Source organism: Fundulus heteroclitus, chromosome 17 (assembly GCF_011125445.2).
Source record: "Fundulus heteroclitus isolate FHET01 chromosome 17, MU-UCD_Fhet_4.1, whole genome shotgun sequence".
Lineage (NCBI taxonomy): Eukaryota > Metazoa > Chordata > Actinopteri > Cyprinodontiformes > Fundulidae > Fundulus > Fundulus heteroclitus.
Window position 1 is genome coordinate 13,507,962 of NC_046377.1, and position 21,682 is coordinate 13,529,643.

General features: G+C 40.7%; 1 protein-coding gene across 7 annotated transcripts in view; it reads left to right on the forward strand.

Annotated features, from left to right (window-relative positions):
- The window catches only part of col7a1l (collagen type VII alpha 1-like), a 94,809-nt gene that overhangs the window by 11,521 nt on the left and 61,606 nt on the right, over positions 1–21,682 (forward strand). For 6 of the 7 annotated variants that reach the window (XM_036148854.1, XM_036148853.1, XM_036148858.1 and 3 more), the window contains 29 exons: positions 1,001–1,181; positions 1,341–1,500; positions 3,000–3,093; positions 3,983–4,156; positions 5,372–5,535; positions 6,840–6,969; positions 7,081–7,197; positions 8,523–8,678; positions 9,134–9,250; positions 9,368–9,514; positions 9,992–10,111; positions 10,527–10,685; positions 12,032–12,145; positions 12,248–12,397; positions 12,607–12,744; positions 13,027–13,173; positions 13,392–13,511; positions 13,890–14,036; positions 15,729–16,007; positions 16,094–16,233; positions 16,683–16,806; positions 17,105–17,248; positions 19,008–19,195; positions 19,674–19,754; positions 19,847–19,864; positions 19,944–19,970; positions 20,083–20,148; positions 20,376–20,456; positions 20,553–20,579. In XM_036148854.1, the coding sequence (XP_036004747.1) occupies positions 1,001–1,181; positions 1,341–1,500; positions 3,000–3,093; positions 3,983–4,156; positions 5,372–5,535; positions 6,840–6,969; positions 7,081–7,197; positions 8,523–8,678; positions 9,134–9,250; positions 9,368–9,514; positions 9,992–10,111; positions 10,527–10,685; positions 12,032–12,145; positions 12,248–12,397; positions 12,607–12,744; positions 13,027–13,173; positions 13,392–13,511; positions 13,890–14,036; positions 15,729–16,007; positions 16,094–16,233; positions 16,683–16,806; positions 17,105–17,248; positions 19,008–19,195; positions 19,674–19,754; positions 19,847–19,864; positions 19,944–19,970; positions 20,083–20,148; positions 20,376–20,456; positions 20,553–20,579 (3,710 nt within the window). The remainder of the gene's footprint in view (positions 1–1,000; positions 1,182–1,340; positions 1,501–2,999; positions 3,094–3,982; positions 4,157–5,371; positions 5,536–6,839; positions 6,970–7,080; positions 7,198–8,522; positions 8,679–9,133; positions 9,251–9,367; positions 9,515–9,991; positions 10,112–10,526; positions 10,686–12,031; positions 12,146–12,247; positions 12,398–12,606; positions 12,745–13,026; positions 13,174–13,391; positions 13,512–13,889; positions 14,037–15,728; positions 16,008–16,093; positions 16,234–16,682; positions 16,807–17,104; positions 17,249–19,007; positions 19,196–19,673; positions 19,755–19,846; positions 19,865–19,943; positions 19,971–20,082; positions 20,149–20,375; positions 20,457–20,552; positions 20,580–21,682) is intronic. The other variant, XM_036148855.1, reaches the window with a different exon arrangement.

Below are 21,682 nucleotides of genomic sequence, written 5' to 3' on the forward strand. Positions count from 1 at the left end.
ATTGCCGGAGTGCTCAGAATATTGATAGTCTCTTCGGCTTACTTGTGTCTCATTAAAAATTCATGGGGATTTGTTTGGCGATCTGGCTGCATGACAGCAGCAAATATAGAGGAAGGCGCTCAACATGGTGGAACCAGACTGCCCTCTGGTGGCCGGTCTAGGAATACCTGTCTCTGGCCACTGGAACAGATTTGCCTTTTATTTCAAGGTAATCCGTTTGGTCTGAATAACTGAATGATAAAATTAGACCTTTATTTATTTCTACACAAATGGATTTAACTTCTAAATATATATTTACATATTTTTGATACACATCTTGCAAAAATACCCATCCCCCCCAAAAAAATTAAATAAATACATTTCCGCAATTTATCACGCAGCAACAACTTTAATCCATTTTATCTGGATTTTTGAAAGGAAAAGGTTGAAAGGTTTTGGGGCCTGCCTCTTCCAACTTTGCACACCAAGTTCTGAATATTTTAACACAAAAATATGCTTTAATCTAAATTCTATTGTGACTCTGGCTGTATGCTCGGGTTGTTGTCCTGCTGTAAGGTGAACCTCTGCCCCAGTGTCAAGTCTTTTGTAGCCTTGTTTACTTCCAGGATGTCTCTTGTGTTCAGCTTCATCCAGCTTTGTCCTGATTGTGACCTGCTTCCCCATTCCTGCTGAATAAAAGTAGGACTGAGTGAGATGTTAATAATGTTTAGGATATTGTCTGAGGACCTAATCCAGGTTTAAACTTTATCCCTGACCAATCTGCAGTTTTCTTTGGTATCACGATGCTGATTGTTCAATAATGTTAGTCAGATATGTTGAAAAACATTTACTGTATTACCTTCTACTTAACAATTATGCACTACTTTTTTCTGCTTTGGTCTATCCCATCAAACCATGACTGACGTTTGTGTTTGTAACTTAAAACGTGTAAAAGATGAACGGATGTGAAAACCTGTGCAAGTGTATGTTCATTTAAATGAATCCATCCCTCGTCTCTCAGCTTGCAGGACGGCGGTGCAGGCCGACATCGTGTTCCTGGTGGATGAGTCGTGGAGTGTGGGTCAGACGGGCTTTTTCAGAGTCAAAGACTTCATCTCGGCCATCATGTCCTCCTTTCAGGACGACGCGGTGGGAGCGGAGGGAGTTCGCTTTGGAGTCACTCTCTTCGCGGACGTTCCGAGGTAGTCAAGCGTGAGCTTCTGACAACTTTTTCAAAGACGTGTTGTTCCTCTCGGCTGAGGGGGGTCATCGGGACAAGTTTTTTTTTTTTTTTTTTTCTTGTCGTCCTGTTCCATCGTTTTCTACATGACCCCGTTTCAATTCACCATTTTGCTCCACAGGATGCTGGTAGCTTTGACAGACTACAGTTCGCTTGAGGAGGTGCTCAGGACTGTTGGGAACCTCCCCTACGGCGGAGGATCCAGGAGGACAGGCAGTGCCCTCCAGTTTCTGGTGGATTCTGCGTTCAGCCCTGCTATCAGCCGAGATTTTACCCCCAAGGTACTGTAGTCCATACGTCTGGCCCGGTCACGGGTAAAGGCCCTTGCCTGGTATTACTTGTTTTATTGTTTAGTACATCTACCGTGCAGATGTCTGACCATGAGCTGCAAAAGAACCCATTCAAGATGACAGTCCATGCTTGCAATCACATGCACGGGCCGTGCCCCTGCATGACAGGAAATGACTTGCCAGGAGTCTGTGTTTGTACTCCACAGGACATCGTGGCATAAACAAACAAAGTGCTCCACCGTTTCACTCTGCCATGAATTTGATTAAAGCGTCCCGCTGTATGCTTGAAATAAAAATCGATTGCGTGTCCATGGCTGACAGCAGATTTTCATCTGTTCGCGTTGTCTTCTGTTTTGAGAGAGAGAGAGAGAGAAAGAAAGATGGAAAAATATAGATTTTGCAGCACTGATTCTGCATGCTCAATCAGGCTGTCAATAGCAGACGACGTGTCCAAATGGTTGTAAACGTAAAACAATCTGTAAAAATCTGCTGGTCAGCTGCACGATCGTTGACAGAGATTAGGCTAATTGAGTTTCCCTATTATAGGAGATCACATCTGCAATGGTTTATTCTAGCATGGGGGGCTTTCTTTGGTCCAAAACCGATTGGGCTAAGTGGTTAAGTTAAACTTGCAGGCCCGTATGAACCCAAGATAATTCAAGTCCAGTCGTGGGAACATTGTTTTACTTAATATGGGTTAATTTCTGCAGTGCAGGTATGCAACACTCCAAAGACGTCTTACTTTTCGTTTTTTTCTTTGTTGCTATTGTCACATCAGAGGTTCTTAGAGTGGGAAAGTAAAGCAATTGCAAGTATTTTATTTCTAAATCCGCTTTTCTTTTACCTTAAAAACTATTAGAAAAGGGAAAATTACCATACCCATGATTATGAAACGTAACATGTTGGTATCCCAGTCATACTTTCTAAGTAAGTGTATGAGAAGACAACAAGAGGATGAGGCTGAAGTATTACATTTTTCAGCCTGATCAATTGCTAAGGAGCAGCTACTTTTTACCGCCGACACGTCCGAATCACCGTCTTCACTGACTGAGGGATGAGATCAGAAAATAATGAGTCTCAGTTGCAAGTTACCCTCCTTAAATTCCTTCTCATCGCTGTGTTTGATGTATTATTATTATTTTTATTATTATAATTGGGTAGTAAGCCATATCAATGCCTATAGATAATTTAAAAAAATAGTCGATTTTCAACGGTCGCTTCTTATTTCTCAAATTATTGTTCGGAGGGCATATTTTCCTAATTAGTCACACCGGCAACAGGCAAAACAAAAATAAATCATGGCTAATAAATTCGGATCATGCCGCATTTTTTATGCTTATTATTGGCTTTATATTTCATATTGGTTGTCTCCAAATGACATTATTGGCGTCTGAATTAGCATAAGAATGGCATAAATTAAAGGAAGGAATAACTCTACATAAAGCTGTTAATATTATGCGGCCTGTGTAATTTCCTGTGTCTCTCTACAGATTGCTGTCTTGATCACAAGCGGCAGCTCTGAGGACCCGGTGGATCCTGGAGCTAGAGCCGTTGCAGACAGTGGGATCACACTCTTTGCAGTGGGTGAGTGTAAAAGCAGCCACTGTGAATTCCTTAGACATCCCCGCTGCACAAGCCACCTCTAGATTTGATCTGAGCTCTGCTGGCTTATCAGCTGTGTCTTGCTGTTGGAAGTTCGTGTCCTGTGCATTTGAATTCCTGGATTCAGTGTGGGTATTTGTACGCATGTGTTCTGTTTATTCGGGGCGTATACAGTGTATAGATTGGCACCAGAGAAACGTAATCTCACGTAACGCATGTGTTGAAGTGTACTTCCTGATACTGAACTTGGCCTTAAGGTTTCTTGCGCTCATCCTTACCCCGCTCTCCTGCACACAGTCATAACCACACAAATCAGGCGGCAGACGGTGCAGCAATTACTGCTCATTAGCGGATGGTGTGCTAATTGTAGATATTTTTCATTAGGAGAATTGGTGCGCCCCATCTGCACCTCTGACACAAGGCTTCTCTGCTTCAGCTCTGCTTCAGCCCCATGGAAAAGCTCTAGCCGTGTAGTTCACACGTAAAAAAAAAAAGTAGTGCCAGCATAAAAAAGCAGCAATTCTTTCTCAGAGAATTACTTTGTTTTTTTGGCTCTTGTTTTACATCTAAACATATATATTTTTTAAGCTTTTCAGGATGCGATTCCGCTAACTTAAACCCGATGCACTTATGAGTTGAAATGAGTGCCACAGAGTGCCTAATTAGATCCATGCGTGTTTAGACTGCACCTAAATATGAGTTTGTGCATCATTTAATGGTTTGACATGGATTTATCCCATTGCAAAAGCTTCCCCTCACTCTTTTTGGTGTCGATTCACTGAAATCAAATCTGCCGAGTTGACTCGATTATAAATATCTGTACCTGAATCTGTGTTTCACATCTCTTCCCATTCTCCTTTTTGTTATGAAGGTGTAAGAGGAGCTGATGCGTCAGAGCTGAGAAGGATTGTGTCTGAGCCCTTTGAGGAGCATCTCTTGCAATGTGCCGATTTCCCTCTCCTGGTAACTCTCCTTCCCAAACTGTCCCGGAGATTATGTTTCAGCGCTTCTGAACCGCCACGACCCGTAAAGACCACCCAGCCAGGTAGGCTTTCCCCAGATACTACTAGTGCTTCTATTTGTCTCTGCACACGGTGAGCTGCGGCGGAGATTGTACCTGTTGGACTTTTGTCTACATTTTGTAACTTTACTGCCACAAACTTCAAATGATGAACCAAGTAGCACATGATTGGAAAGTATAAGATGCATTTTTTTTAAACCATGGCCTGAGTCAATACTTTGTAGAATCCCCTTTTACTGCAATCATAGCTGCTAGTCTTTTAGGGTATGTCTGCACCAGCTTTGAAAACATTTACAGATTTCTCTTTGCATGCAGCTCTAGCTCCATTATATATGGAGGACGCAGAGCATCAGTTATAACATCTTGGCACAGACTAGTCCAGATTTGAGTGGGCTGATTTAACACATTTGCTTTGATCTAAAGCTCATCCTCGTCGCGTTGGGTGTAAGTTAGGGCTGTTATCTAACTGGAAGGTGAACCCTGTATCCGTTTTTAGCCTCCAACAGGTTTTCTTCCAGGATAGCCCTGTATTTAGCTCCTTCCATCTTTCCATCAACCTTGGCCATCTGCCCTGTTCCTGCTGAAAAAAAAAAGCACGATGATGCTAAAATAACCGCGTTTTACCCTGGAGGCCTTGTGTTTAGGTGGATGTTAAGTGTGAATTTTCAACCAGACATGATTCCCCTAAATAAGTGGTTCCCAGTCCTGGTCCTCAAGTACCCTGTCCTGCGTGTTTTAGGTGTCTCCTTTCTGCCACGCACCTGACTTAAATAAAAAGATGATAAAAAAAGGGCCTTTGCAGTCCCTGATGACATGCAGAGGAAGTCATGCAATCATTTTAATCAGGTGAGCTGCAACAGAGACATAATGAGGGTCAGAGTCAGGAACCACTGCCCTAAAGATTTTCCTACCTGAGCTGTGGATCGCTGCAGCTTCTCCAGAGTAACCATTGGCCTGTTTGCTGTTTCTGTGATTAATGCTCTTCTTGTCCTGTCTGTCCGTTTAAATGAATGGTCATGTCTCTGTAACTTTGCGGCTGAGCCACAGGTTTTCAGTTTCTGAATGCAAGGAACTCCAGTTTTATAATAATCTAGACTTTGGCTGATGTGACAAAAAGTAGACATTAATTTCTACATTTTAGCTGGAAAATCCTCTTGTATGCCAAGACTATCTCCCATATCTCCATAGTCCCTCCCTTCTCTGTCTTATCTCTCTGTGTGTGTTTCTGCTGACCTCTAGTTAAAGAGCATGTGGTGGGTCCCAGAGACCTGCAGGTGAGTGAGTTGGCTCACAGCTCCCTCAGGCTTACATGGAGCCAGGCTACAGGGGATGTCACTGGATATCGTCTCCTGATCACACCTCTCAGCTCCAAGGGACAACTGCTCCTCCACCAGCAGAGGCAGGTGAGGGGTTACCAGGATGCCCGTTTCTATAGGCGTAAGGCTGGACAATGGATGGTGCAAACCCACTTTTAGACCAAAGATGTGACTTCAGCACAGACATCACATGAATATGAACAGATACCAAGGCATCTGGACCATTTTCCTGCATAGAAATCAACATATTGCTTCTATGCAGGCTAAAGTTGTCCTTTATTCTAAAACTTCCTACTGGGATTCCTATAACTTTTACATCTATCATCCTAGCATGAAACCCTTAAAAACAAGTAAGTCATAAGGGCCACAAATAGAACAACCTAGAAAACCTTGAATTGCAGTATTTTCCAGTGTTAGAAAAATCTGAGAAAAAATTGTATTGCTAGACTTTATTCCCTGTCCTATTGTTTAAATGTTGTCCTTTTTTATGTCTCTCCTGCCTTCATGCTTTGTCATTTTTTTCTTTCCTTGCTTTCCGCCTCTAGTTCTTAATGTTGTCTTTTCTTTCTGATGTCATTCCTTCTTCCTTCTACATATATTAGATGAATTTGTTCCTTTTCTTTCTTTTTAGCATCCTTTCCTTGTTCCCTTTTCTTTATCTTCTGTCCATTGTTCCAACCTTATTGCAAAAAGAGGGATAAAAGGACGCATATTTGTCTTGAAATAAGTGTGTTTGCCCTTGATTTAGGACAGGTAAGTAAGACAACTTGCCAATGCAATCAGATCTTTTGCATTCAAAATGATAAAAAAAGCAACTCCATTATCTTATTTATAATCTATTATTTTATGGTCCAAAATGCTCATTCAATTGGCAGACAATCTAACTAACCTTCTCATATTAAGGACAAATGCACTTATTTCTAGCTAACTTTACTTATTTTTACTTTTTGCTGTGTACTATCCCCTATTTCTTGCCTTCCTATCTTACTTTTGAAACTCTGACTTTGGGAAACTCTGGAGCTCTAGGTGACAAATGTGTCATGACCCTTACTGACGGAGTCAGTACAGATAACGTGTTACTTATATATGCATATTTATCAATACACGTGTGTATTCCAGAAAAAGAATAATTAACTTTGTCAAATTAACATTGCGCTTTCAAAAGAATTTAGAAGAAGCTGGCAAACCATAAAATCCCCTGCGGTTTTAAAAAAAAAAATGCATTCATGATAAATTATGTATACAGACCTTTCTCTAATAATTGCACTGCCTCTGGATATTACGCTTGTCTTTCCTTTGATAGCTCTCCACGTCCTCTGATGCTCTTTTGCTCTTCCAGATCTGTCCTCCTTTGATTCGTTTTTCACTGATCATCCCTGTCTATGCAACAGCTGGATTTGAAGGCAGATGTGAACACCGCCATCGTGACGGAGCTCGGCCCAAAGAAGGAGTATTCCCTCACCCTCTATGCCATCTACCCAAACCTCATTGGCAATTCTGAAACAGTCACAGTGAAAACAAGTGGGTGCTGTTTTTCACCATGCATATTGATACATTTAGAGCTTTTATTGTTTTGTTTTGTTTTTTAAATCCGTACAGCATTTCTCTAAGCTATGCACTTTTGTCCTGTAGCTTCGTTGCCCAAAGTGGCAAACTTCCGCGTCATCGAGGAGGGTCTGTTCTCTCTACGCCTGGGTTGGACGGCTCCCCTGGGAAAGCTCAATGGTTTTAAGATCTTTATACCGAGGTGTAAGTTGACATCGGCCATTATTACTGGCTTAACAGTTTGCATGGCGACAGTACTTGTGAAACAATGCCTTCAAAACGTTTTCATGTTTTCACATGATGTCCCGTTACAACCACAACCGTGAGAGTATTTTATTGGAATTGTATGAGACACAGACAGGAGTATATAACTATAAAGTGGAAGGGAAATCTTGTTTTATATATATAATCACCCACGGCCTTCTTTCGCTGCAGTCCTTTGGGGGAATGGTTCTACCAGCTCTGCACATCATTAAACTGAGATTTCTTTTGTTAATTACAAGTCAACCAGAATGATTTGAGAGTGTATGTGACAATCTATCTACGTCTTTCCTCAGATTCTCATTTGGATTTATTTCCCCAGCTTTGACTGGGTCATTTTAATGCATTAAAATGCTTTGATTCCATTTATTCTGTTTTAGCTCTGACTAGTTTTTTTTCCCCTGCTTCTTGAATTCAATCTCTAGCCCCTTTGTTTATCTTTGCCCCATGTTTGGCTCAATCTTCCTATCAGCTATGTTTGGCGTTCCTGTCCCTCTACTGTCAAAATAAAGTTTCATTTTGATCAGAGCACCTTCTTCCTCATGTTTGCCCTGTCCCTTACGTGACTTGGGGCTAACTGCAAACAGGGACGTTTTTTAGACGTCTTTTAGCAATGGCCACCCTTCCAGAAAAGCCAGACAACGTGGTTTGCAGGACAACTAATGGCCCTGCAAACTGATTCTCCATTTTGGCTTTGGATTTTTGCAGCTCCTCCAGTATTACAATGGGCCTCTTGGCTGCATTTTTTTAAACAATACTCTGCCTGCTAAGCCTGTCAGCTCAGATGGACATCCATTTCTTGGTTAGTTTGCAGGTTTGCCTTGATCTTTCCTTTTTTTTTTGGGTTTGAAGGGTTAAACAGTGCTCCATGAGATAGTCAACGCTTTAGATATTCAGACATTGTATCCTAACCGTTCTTTAAACATGTCTTTCTCAGTGTGCTGTATTCCTTGGTCTTCATGGTGCCATTTGTTCTCTTATGTTCTCTAATAAACCTCTGAGGAGTTTCACAGAACAGCCGGATTTATACAGAGATTAAATTGCTCCCGGCTGGAGTCTCTTGGCTGATCAGGTGCCGACTGAAGGCTTGGTTGGATTGGATTGGATTTCATTCCTGTCCAAAGGAGTAAAGGGGGTTGAATATCGGTGCAAGTTAAACAAAATGAGATGCAGTAAGGTTTTTGGATGTAACCTGACAAACCTGACACTGCATGAAAACTGTGTTTGACACGACGATTGTTTTGCATTTTTTTCCCAACGCTCCTCAGCCAACAGACCCGGATTAACATACGAGCAGCTGCTTCCTGGAGACGTCTCTTCTCACGTGATTGACAGCCTGGAGGAAGATAAGAAGTACACCATCAGTATCTACGCCGTTTACCCCGAGGGACCGAGTGAACCGGTGTCATTAGTGGGAAAAACATGTAGGTTTGTCATGTTGAAATAAAATCTGTTTGTGGAAACAAACAAATTAAGGATGTCCAAAAAGGCTTAAGTATTTTTGGCTTAATTGTTGAAAGTCAGGGAATCTCCAAAGAGATTATAGTTGACTTCATAGATTTATTGCAAGAAAATATACCCCACTCTGTAGTAGCTCAACATTTCCACAGTAGGGGGATGTTGCTCTAAAAACAGTCTGCCGGTGGGATTGAAGCCCATCCTCTTAGGAGATCTCAGCGACTGATTACGAAGGTGACACCTCTACCAGTTTGACTGGAGAGGATTAGAAGGCTATATTTTTAGGATGAATTCTAGTTGATGAGCAATTTTCCTGGATGATGTTTAATTTTTGTGTGTTGTTGTTGTAGGAATTGTGAATCAAATGGTGCATTAACTTGAAAATGCGACTGCTTGTACATCCTTGTAATGTCTTTAACAGTGAAATTGGTACCGGTTAAGCAGTTCCTGGTCCAGAATGCCACTACAGACACCGTCCAAGCCAGGTGGGCATCAGTCAAGGGGGCAACGGGATACCGTCTGACGTGGGCATCTCCAGGTACGGGACCAAACTATTTTCTTCAGGGAGCAGAGATGCACATGGTCTGCTGTACCTCTGACAAAACAACACTCTTTTTTTTTCTGGAATGATTTTTCTTCTCTCTCTGTCCTGCAGATGGCCATATAGAGAACATCAACCTTGGCGATACCTTCAACTTCTACATGATCCAGGGCCTGCACGCTGGCTCTGAGTACACGGTCACCATCAACCCCATCTTTGGAGACATCGAGGGGCCCGTCATCACCAGCAAAGTCAAAACATGTAAAAACGGTTATGCAACGTATCAGATGTTACAGGAGTTAGGTTTGCATGATGCTCTCAGTCATTCACTGCTTTTTGTTTTGGAAGCAAAAGTGGATTTTTTTTCACTCCCAATAATAGGATCTGAAATTCTTAGTTTGCTTTCTGTTTGTTAGCATTTGAATAGATAGTTAGCATCCGAATGAGAGAAAGGTCAGCGACAGTCGTAATATACTTTTAAAACCAGATGTTTAACCACATTTATAAAGACTAAATAAGGGATACAAAAAGGTTTTCAATGCAAGACATTGAATCAGACTAAGTTTTTTCCAGTTTTAGGTAATTTAGCATGACAAATAATGTATTAACTAGATGCCAGGAAAATAACCATTAGTAGTTTGGTAAATTTTCATTATCTTCTTTAAATTCAGTAGTCTCCAAACACTAAGATTACTTGTATTTAGTTATTCCTGTCATTTCTGTGTCTCCTTTTTGCAGTGGAAAGCAGTGCTGTTCAGACTCTGAAGGTCTCCGCTGTAAGCACCAGCTCAGCTGTTGTGTCGTGGAACAGCGTCCCAGGGGCCACAGGGTACAGGCTGGCATGGGGTCCCACCCCAGGTAAGACACACCTTTAGTGCTTTAAGGTTAATTGTGCATTCCCAAGCTGCAGCATTCAGCCCCTGAATATGTTTAGTAAGAATAAAGCACAAAGTTCAACATTCTCTTGCATCTTTCCCTTATTAATGTGAAAAGAACTTTGAAAAAAGTCAACAGTACTTAAGAACTGGAAAAATAAAAAGGAGTTTGCTGTGGCTGCAGGCACTGGTGAATATAATGAATATAAAAACCCACATTTATATCTACATGCAACACTTGGGCCAATATAGCCTGCCAGCATCTAGTGAAGAAATTTAAATATTGGGGGGGTGGGATTATAGCAGAGGAGTCTCGTATGAGGCCAAACGGGAGGGAAGAAACTCACTTGGGGACATTGTAGTTGAAGGAAAAACGAAAATACTTCTCTCATTTTTAGAATTTGCTGGACGAGATCGCCCAAGGCAGTTGGCTTTGAACAGCAGCACCACAGAATACAAGCTGAAGAACGTAGCCCACGATACAGAATACGTCCTGACGCTGTACGTGCTGTTTGGGTCTGTCGTCGGGCCGGGCATCTCTGCGACCTTTAGAACTTGTGAGTAATTCGTCTGCATCTATTGTGGCTGATCAGAAGATTTTGCTAACTTGTTTAAACTGGCCACAGGTAACAGTGTGCATATCTGGGTGAGTGCAGGCGCAAGGAATCCCACACATGAAAATCACTTTGACAAACGCATTTTGCATCTGAGCTTAGTCTTGGAAACACTTTTCCTGGGTCTCTCTGTATATACATGTACAAATTTGAAGCCTGTGGAAGTATGCTCCAGAGTTTCAGCTGGGAACTCTACTTCATACGGAGGGCAGCACATCCTGATCTACACCGCTGAAAGTGTTGTAACACTGCTTGCCTGGTTACAAGTATTAAGATTGTTGGATGATCAGTCAAGGATTGGGCCACCAGGCTTCTCCGTGCAGCACAGCAGAACCAGATATGTAGCCACCACAATCTGAGCTCCTCTTGGAGGTTTTAATCATTGTTCAAAAAAGTCTGGACACTCACGCTCCCTCATGCCTGATTGGGAACGCACCGAGCTCTTGAGGCACCAAAGAGAACTTATCAAAGATCTTGAAGAACCCATTCAAGATCTAGCTGATTTTAAATGTTGGTGTGACCCTCCTCCAATTTTAAGGATGGCTTAGGTGTTACTTTGCCAGTAAACTCTACATTATTCTGCACTTCATGTTTTGTCCACATAAATACCTCATGCAACATATTCCTATGATACCGCCCACTCGACTCATCTGACAGTCTTCCAGCAAATAATAACAAATTCTGTATGTTTTTTTTCCCCCCAGTTTGATTATGAATTAGAGCAAACTTGATCTTTCATGAACCCTTAAAGAGACAGCAGCGGAAACAGAAGTGATCATTTTCGTGATCCATGTGTGTTTGTTTTGTTTCTTAGTTGTTTGTGTTCAGAATATCTTGAGTTGGCGATTTTTGCCACTTATGGTGCTTCACACACAGTTCACTCCTTTGCTTTGAGATTCTTATATCTTTCTTGTGCTCTGTCCCTTGTGTGTTAGCTTAGATTCTTACCTTAGTAATAATCCTGTGTCCTTCACTCATACCTGCATCCTATAGCATTCCCATGATTCCTGGTTGCCTTGTTTTTTAATTTATTCCGGTTACACCCTCACCCCTTTTCCGTGAATCATTTGTTCGTTTTATATTTTGTGTTCACTGCTTTTAGCTTCCAACAGCAAATCCCGAAAGTCTAAAATTGCATTTTATCTATGGTGCCTTAAGTTGCTGCGACGCTCGATGAAACTGCTGGACCAAAATAAGCAAAATATAATTAATTTTAAAAATGCCATTGAATTAATTTACTTGTTATTGTTGTTTATCATGTGCTAATGGTTGCTCCTTTGGTTTCTCAGCTCCTTTAGGTTATGTGTCCAACCTCAAGGTGACGTCCTACACGAGTACCTCTATAGCTGTGGAGTGGAGTCCCATTGTTGGAGCCACAGAGTACAAACTTTCTTGGTATACTGGTGAGTCACCTAACCTCACATTTGTCTTTCTTACAGTCCTCAGTGTGTCTTTTATCTAAGTATATGTTTATTTCCCACATGCGACTGTGTCTGTGCTTACAGGCGATAGCAAACCACAGTTCCAGTATCTGGACCGAAGTGTCCTGTCCCACCAGATTGAGGATCTCAACCCACAGTCCACTTACATTATTACCATCTGTGCAGTGTACGGCAACTCGGAGGGACCAGATATCTCCTTGTCTCAGCTTACATGTACGTAAGGGGAGCAGAGGATTTCTGTGCAGCCCTTCGTCCACATGGGTTTTTGTCCTTGAAAATCGTACTTTTGTGGTCTGGATTTTAAGGGCCTCTCAACAGCCTTTATTAGTGACAAAAATCTGAACAAAAAATCTTTTAGGGGTTTAGTTAAAAAAGATTTGATGAGAGTTTGAATTCAGATGTACATATTTGACTGTTTTCAGCTGCGGCGTCGGAGTCGGAGCCAATCCAGCCAGTGAGGGAGCTAAAAGTCGTGGACATTGGGGTAAATTCCTTCACCCTGTCCTGGAAGAAAACACCCGGAGTTTCAGGATACAAAATTTCCTGGATCCCCTTTCTTGGTAAGAGGCAACTTAACTAAACTAATTTGTCTACTAATTAGTAGAGTATATAATATATGTAGACACACAGTTGCTCAGCTTCACATAACATAAAATGATCCCTGTTTTCAATTAAAACACGCTAGCACTTCCATTTTTGCCTAATAGATTCATATAAATATTCACATTCTAGTCTCTTGTGCCTCATCATGTTAGAGTTTCAACCGTGTAAGTGTTCACAGCAGTGTTGTTTCACACTTTTATATCCTCTGCATGCTGGATTCTAATTATTTTCTGCACCAGGGGGTAATGAGAAGTCCCACGTGGTACCCGCTGCTTCCGCCACCTTCACCGTGGACAAACTTCGCGAGAGCTCGGCTTATAAGATCCAGGTTGCCCCAGTAGTTGGTAGCAGGGAGGGAAGCCCGGTCCTGGTCACAGCGCGAACTCGTGAGTCCTCTGTTCCCATTGCAGTGATCAGAGTTTTGTAGTTTATTGGTACGCTGTGCCCCTCATCCCCACGATGCAGTTTTGCAGATTTTAAATATGGAGTAGATTGTATCAGCAGGGACATGATAAATGATTTGAATAAGTAAGTGTGTAACATTTGGACTTTTGTCATCTTCACATATTTAACTTGTGTTGGTTTTGTACGTTTTTTGCTTTAGTGGATCTCCCAAAGGTGGAGGGGTTTGCTGCCCTGAACACAACCGAGAGCAGCACCGTTCTGAACTGGACACGCGTAGCAGGGGTCTCTGGGTATCTTCTCTCTTGGAGGCACATTTCAGGTCCGTGTGTCGACAATAAACATTTGTTTTTGGATCGTTCCTGCAAATTTCAGTCAACCCGACAAGTGAAATTACGTTCCTCTTAAATATAGAATGCAGATTTAATCATGAGAAGTTTAGCAATGTAGTTTTAATATCAAGGGAGATGATTTCTCAACAGTTTTTGCCAAAGACCCTGCATGCTGAATTTTGACACAAGGATAATGTAGTCTTTGGTGACATTTCTTAATAAAAGTCCACACAGACTTTAATTTCTTGTAAAAAGTAGTGTCATATCTTTAAAAATGATTGGATTTAGCAGACCACCATATAATAACACTGTATTAATTTCTTGAGGAAAAAAAATCACTAATTCCTTCTTAAATGTGTTGTTTTTAGTGTTGGAGACAAAAACAGAAACCCTGGGCCCTGCCTTCTCATCCTATAAGATCAGTGACCTGCAGTATGGCAGAACGTACATTTTCTCCATCAGACCTTTGTATGGAGAGGTGGAGGGACCAATAAGCACCGTGTATCACAGAATATGTAAGACTTTACAAGAAATTCTTGATCAAGCATCTATCAAGCTCTGTCTTAGATCTTTTAATGCATTTTAGGCTTGTATACAATATATATATACTCTATATATCTGTTCATTTATGTTCTAATCTCCATATTTTTCTCATTAAGCACTGTTTATTTAGAAATGCACAAACATTTCTCCTGAATGAATCCTGAAGATTGAAGAATAAAACATGACTTCATGACAGTTTAGTAAAACATACAAAACATGGTTTTGATTTAACACTGTAATATTTTATATTTAAAAGAATAAACACCATGATTTTTGATAGTCTTTATATGATTATTCAATTTATTTGTAACAAGTTGAATAATGAAAAATGTGTAAATTATTGGTTTATGGCAATTCTTCAATACATGCGTGTTGGTCTGGGGTATTTTTAAGCTCCCCTGATATTAATAGAAGATCTTGCAGTCAAATTTTAACAAAAATGTTGTTAATTTAAGAAGTTAGAGAATTTGTAGGTATTCCTCCACCTTCAATATCCCACTTGTTTTATGCTATTCAGTTAAAAAGCATGAAGCTACCACCATCATGCTTGAAAGTTGAAGCATTCTTTGGTATTAAAGCCTTGACTGCTCTGAACATTCATCTCTCCACTGTGGCCTAAAAGCTCAAACTTTCTGCCCTCTGGTCATAAACCTTTTCTCCAGAAGCAGTTTGACTCGTCCCTCTATGTGGGCACCTGCTATAGTCAGTCAAGCTTGAAAGGGTTAACTTTGAAACTGGCACTTTCATTTAATCACCGCTAAACAAATTTTCCCCAAGGTAGATGGTGACACTGATGTTCAGGCAGTTCAATGGGAGTTTTGGGCTTTGGTTGTTCCTGAGCATTTTAACCATTTCTTTTTTTTCATCTAAAGGGTGATCGTTTGGGTCGGATGACCAAAAGTTTGTCATAATTGGGTGTTCACATAGGAAAATTATCCCTAACACCCCCAAAAACTTACACAGGAGAAGGTGACTATTATTGAGCTCCTGGAATGAATTCCTTACCTCAGTGCTGATAAACAATGTTGACCTAAGTGCTTATGATATGACATAAGCTTATAGATGGTGAGAAAAAAAAATGCTGATCAGACTTAACATGTTTAAAAGACATTTCACAAAATATGTACAGAGTACAGACATATATGAACCCTTGTAACTTTGATCCTCCTCAACTGAAGGAAATTCACAGGAAACCTAAACTTAGACACCCAAACATTTAAAAAAAATATATTGAATTGCATTCTGGATTGTTTCACCCTGGAAGAAAAATATGTTTTAAACAAATAACTGATGAGACAAAATTGCCAACAATCACATCCTTTTTTCACTGCACATGAATTTCCAATTAAATCTATGTATTTAAGATTTTTACCCGATGTTTTTGATTAAATTCTTTTTTCTTTTGTTTTTTTTGGTATTTATTGCACTCTTTAACTGGTACATGATTAGTTCCCTAGTAGTTAACCAAATGATGTTTACCTTACTGTAAAGTGTTACCCTTTAACTTGTGTATTTCATCCGGATTTGATGTCAGAGTTTTGTTATACTGACTGTCGGAGTTTTAGATTTTCTATAAGCTGGAAAGTGTGTTATTAGCATGTTATTAGCATGTACTTTTTTGATTCAGTACATTTTACAGCTAAGGTTATGACTATGCTTTTCAGTAGGGCAGAATGATCCTGTGAAACCAGACCAGTCTGTTCCAGCCACTGTGGCCCCGACCTCCCCTCGGGTCACAGCTGGCCCCCACGCTGTCTTCACCGTCAAAGCAACCATTGCTCAACCAACCGCCAGGACCCCTGAATCCCCCACCGCTGCCCCGCCAACCAAATCGCCTGAAAGGCCTCCAGCCCGGCCCAGCGTCACTGAAGCCAAGGCGGCTGCAGTCCCATCCCTGAGACTAACCACGGCTACCGCAAAGCCGACAGCCCCACCGCAGCCAGGTATTCTAGAAAGGCTGCTGCAGGTCTGCTTCATGCGAGAATACCTAAGATCTGTGTTTTAGGCCGTGTCTCCTCTGTTGCGTCAGTGTGTGGGAAGAGCAAAGCCGACATAGTCTTCTTGGTGGATGAGTCCTCGAGCATCGGCGTTAACAACTTTGCCAAGATGAAAGACTTCATGTTCCGAGTGGCCACTTACTTCCCCGTCGTCGGCTCACACGGCACGCAGGTCTGTTGCTCGGTGGAAACGGCCTTCTGCTCTCCTCTGTTGGCTTGATGAGGTGCTGCGAATTTAGCCTCACATGTACACTTTCATCACATTAGCTGCAAGAATTTTTTATATCCAAATTCAAGCCTGGCTTTTACTCTGTATAACTTTTATTTGTTATTTTTACTGATAATTGTTCACAAAATTAGTTTCCTAATTTCCTTGGTCAGGATTAATAGTCTTCTTTATGGTCTTCTTTAACAATTGGACATGATCCGGCTGAAAAATTGGCCAAATAAAAGTACCCGGCTACTTGGTTTGTAATTGGCACGGCAGAAAATAGCAGAAGCAAGCCTAACCAAAAAAAATGTATCAACTAATTAGCCTCTCATGATCGTCCAATCAGCGCTTTTACATCACAAAGCCAGCGCGCTGACGATGTGCATTTCCCCCCCTTTGTTTTCTTTCAGGTAGCCGTGGTTCACTACAGCGATGAGCCTCGCATTGAGTTCAATCTAAGCGACTTCAAAGACAGAAACTCGGTGCTCAGGGCTATCAGAGGGCTGCGCTATCAAGGTGGCAACACCAGAACAGGTTAGCTGAACCCACTCAAACGTCAACTGTTTTTCTCTGTCTGCCACCTGTCATCAAATTAATTTCTTTTAAAAGTGCTTCATTCAAGCTCTCCCTGTCATAGCACATCAACTTTGATGCTATGATGTGGATGCATCTAAACTTTCTGCAGACACAATTAGATGAGATTTACTTTAGAAAAGGAAAATAAAATGGCTAAATAAAGAAATGTGTTTATTTAAACAAAAAAATGTCAACTTGTTGGAATTAGGGGTTGTTTGAATTACACGTGTGTTGTGTTTTTTTTTTTTATCTCCAGGAAAAGGTATCAGCTATGTTCTGCAGGAGCTGTTCAAGGAGTCTTTGGGGATGAGACCAGATGTGTCCCACGTTCTGGTTCTGATCACAGATGGCCGGGCCCAGGATGATGTGACGCCACCTTCCAGGATTGCACGGGCTTTAGGTGAGCTTCAGTAACCAATCTGAAGCCGCTGTGCCAATGTCACAAACCAACATGTATTTTTTTTTTGGTCCTGCCCTGACAGCTTAGATCATGGGTCAGCAAACTTTAACACCCAAAGAGCCTTTACTACCATCACTAAAATGTGATTAGAGCCGGAAAAAATTCACATGACCTTTTGGAAAAAGGCATTCCTTTTAAGTTCTGTGATTACAAAGTGTTTAAAAAGTAGTTTCTGTGTTTGGTTTTCAACAAAGACAGTACAAAAAAAGAAAACCTACACAATAAAACACCTAAAACCAGTAAAATACATTTTTATTTTCAAATGATCTATGATAGGCCAACACAAAGTAGTGCATACCGGGGAGGGATTTCCAAATGTGGTGAACATTTGTATTCAGGCCCCGTAAGTCAAAGAACCACCTTCTGCTGCAGTTGCAGCCTTCTTATGAGGAATGTTTCTACCAGAGTTGCACATCTAGATATTGACCATCATTCATTGCAGAGTAGCTTGAATTGAGTCAGATTCTATTGAGGACATTCCTGAAAATCAATTTTCCAAGCGTTGCCACAGATTCTGACTTGGATTTAGGTTTGATCTTTGATTGGGCCATTCAAACAAATCAATATATACTTTGACTTGAAGCATGGCGGCACATTTATGGTCATTTTCCAGCTGGAACTTGAACCACCTCCCCAGTTTATGGCAGGTTTTCTTCCAGGGGTAACTCACTAGTTAGCTCCATCTGTCTTTCCTCTCTCTGCCGTAGAGAAGCATCCCTACGGCACGATGTTTGCATCTCAGTGTTTCCCAGTGGGGATGAAGTCTTCAAGGTGGTATGCAGTGGTCATTTTCTTCCACACAGTATGTAGGCCATCAAGGTCAACTTTAGTCTCATGTTTCCAGGGCATCTTCTGCTGGCTGGTAAACGTTTTTCTTGTTCCAACTTGTCCATAAAAGCAAGATTTGTGGATTCACAACTGATAGTTGAGTTGAATAATCAATAAAGGTGCACGCCCATGTCTTGGTAGGTTTGCAGATATGCTTTTTGCATCTCTGGATCATTGTAGTAGCTACTACACAGCTCTCCCCTCTAACTGTGTGATGTGTTACTTGGTCTCAGTGAGGCTGTTCGTTAACTACTGGCAGAAAACCTCCAAAGCCTTCATAGAACAGCTGGATTCATTATGTAAAATTACAAACAGGTGACTGTTTGCTAATAAAGGGAGCTCTGAAGGCAAACGGTTGCACTGGGTTTTATTTTAGGCGAGCAGAGTAAAAGGGGTTGAATCAAAATCCCTGACACACTTTTCAGATTTTTAATTGTAAAAATAAATAAATAAATATGTCACTTAATATATATTTTCACAATTATGTGGTGTTTTGCTTTGATCTGTCACACCGTGCCCATCAATACGTTGATTTTTGTCTATAATGCAATACATTTGGAAAGTTTCAGAGCTTATTTATACTTCAGCAATGCACTGAAAATGTGTCACTTCAAAAGACTGAAATATAAAAGCATTGTTAGCCGCACTAAATGTGTTAACCCTATTGTTTAATGACATATTATAAAGAAAATGCATTAGCATATCAATATTACCCTTTAGATTACAGAAGTGGAGCATAAAGACATCTTTAAATATAGAAAATGTGCAAATTTTAATGTTACACATTGGGCTCAAGCATGACTTCCTGAGTAATTGCAGGGACATTTTATGTCGTATATGGCACCTGATGTTTTCATCTATTCCTCTATAGGGGTTAGCATATTAGCAGTCGGAGTTGCTAACGCAGACATGGAGGAGCTCAAAAAGATTGCTGCTCCCAGCAGCTACACCAATATCTTCTACTCGCCGACCTTTGATGACTTCCCCTCCATAGAGAGAGAATTTATCCAAAGCATCTGCAGCGAGGCGCTTCTCTCTGAATTCAAACTACAGGATGAGGTAAGAAAAGGAAAGACTGCCTCAATAGTTTCATCCCTACTTCTCATAGTACACGCGGTGGAAGGAGTTTAAATATTTCCTGCACACACAAAAGAAAAACAATGCAACAATGCATTGTTTGCATTGTTGCAAAAAATTGGAACTTAAAACCTTTTTCTCTCTCCCTCTCGTGGATTTGATGTTATTTCATTGTATGTATGAGTCTTTGAACAAATACAAGATTGTACAGAAATCCAATGAGTGCAAAGATGGGAGTTATTCATGTGGAAGAAGACACATTCGGTTCATCTTCAAACTCCCAAACAATAGCTCAGCAGGAGCAAACGCGTCACTGTTCTCGAATTCATTTTGACGTCAGAGCGGCGCATAGAGGAGATGAATGCAGAGGGAAATCCAATGTCCATGAAAAGGCTTCTATGCCATTAGAATCCATTGGATGGTTAGTATTGTGCTCTCTCCTTGTCATTTTCATGCTCAGTTCGCTCAGTTAGACACTCCGACCGAAGACCCAGAGGAGATGAATAAGCCTTCAGGTCCCTGCGCCTCACAGTGTGTCAAGGTGTGTCCACCTCACCGATTCAAAAAATTAAACATTCTTCTGTGTTTGTAAGGTTTGCCACTCATAATAATTCCAATTATATGTCTCAATAGGGTCAGAAAGGGGAAAAGGTGAGTTACCTGACACAATCCAGTATTTTATATTGTTACATTTTTGTTTTCATCTAATTTTTTTTCTTCTTTATTTCAGGGGGATGGTTTTGGGCTCGGAGGTCTGGTATGACTACCTTTTGTATTTAATAGCTTTTCCTGATATTTACTATTTCTTTGCATTTTTCAAACCTCATTTATTTCAGCATGACATCAATGATTTTTTTTTTTTTTTATAGAAATTAAGGCAAAGCCCCGGACAGTTTGATCCGTTCATATCATCCAAAGGAGAAAGGGGAGAGAAGGTAAGAACCAAAACACCTAAGCACCACCATGTATTTTTATATCTCTAGCAGAGAACAAAGTAAATGCCACACTCTTGATCCCAGTGTGCATGCACTCTTTAAATCTGGAGCGCATCAAATGCGATGCACGCTTGTAATCATATCAGACTTATAAAATAGTTACACTTTATTGATTCTTAATGTTAAAGTGTGGCGTGTGTTTATAGATACATGTGCTTGATTTGTAGGGATCTCCTGGAACAGACGGTATCCCCGGGTTGCCTGGACGGCCAGGACGGACTGGACCTCCAGGTTCAGCTGGTCTGCGGGTAACTAGATTCAGAAATAACAACAAAATAAAGTAAAATAAAAACATCATCATTACTATATCTGACTCTGAAATTAATTTAATATGTTTTTTTCAGGGACTTCCAGGTATTCCAGGTGAAATGGTGAGATCAAAAAAAGTTTTAAAATAACTGAGGTTGAATTAGTTTGTTAAACCAGTCTTTCCTCTGGATGCCACCACAATCTTGGTTCTCCTGTTTTCTTTGAAGCACCAAGAGTGTCTGCTAAAATGCAGCTGCAGACAGACAGTTTTTGTTAGACAATATATAATTTGTAAAATAATAGCACACCAAAGATAGCTGTTAAAGATGCATACATTTAGAGAAGCTTTACGATTAATCTGCATCAAATCTTTATTTCCAATGATAAACTGTAATTAGAGTTCTGTATTCAACCTAAACTCTCAGGGTCTTTTAGATATTTTTTTCTCTTTTTTATTGCTGTCTGTGCAAATGTAATCTAAAGGGTTCTACCTTGGAGAGTTGTACAGCAGCTTGACAACGTACAATGACTTTGACAGCACAAAATGTTACTTTTGTTGAATGCCTCTGCAAAACCTGTAAAAGCAGTGAATGCAAACTTTGGTAAAATTAGGGAATACTTCTGGTGCTTCACTTTTACAGAGTTGCCTTGCAAAGTTATTTACACCCCTTGAAGTTTGTCATATTTTGTCTTCAAACTTCACTGTTTTTTTTAAGTTTCTTTTGGAGGGGTTGATTTGTGACATACCAACTGAAATTAGTGCAGAAGTGGAATGAAAATGTTAAATGGGTTTAAAATGGTTTAGAAATAAAAATCTTAAAGTGATTTTTTCTTTCTTTCTTTTTTGAGGGAATGCCTTGTTGAACAACCTTTAGTTGCATTTGCAGCTGCAACTCTTTTGGGCAATGTCTCAGCCAGCTCTGCACTTTGACGGACACTTTTGCACATTTTGTATTTGCAAAACAGCTTAAACTCAGAGCATCTGTAAAAAGCAACTGAGGATATGTGGGAATATTTTGAAATTCATTCAGTCTTACAGAAGTTGAGCCCTGTCACAAAGCGTAACGGGTAACAGTTTCAGCCTCTGAATGTGCAACGTTGCCAGCGATGTGCCAACCATCAAAAGACTCACTGCTGCGAATGTAGCAAAAGGTGCTTCTACTTAGCATTTCCTCAGGGTGCTGTATATAAACTCCAACACTTTTTAGATTTTTATTTGCAAAGA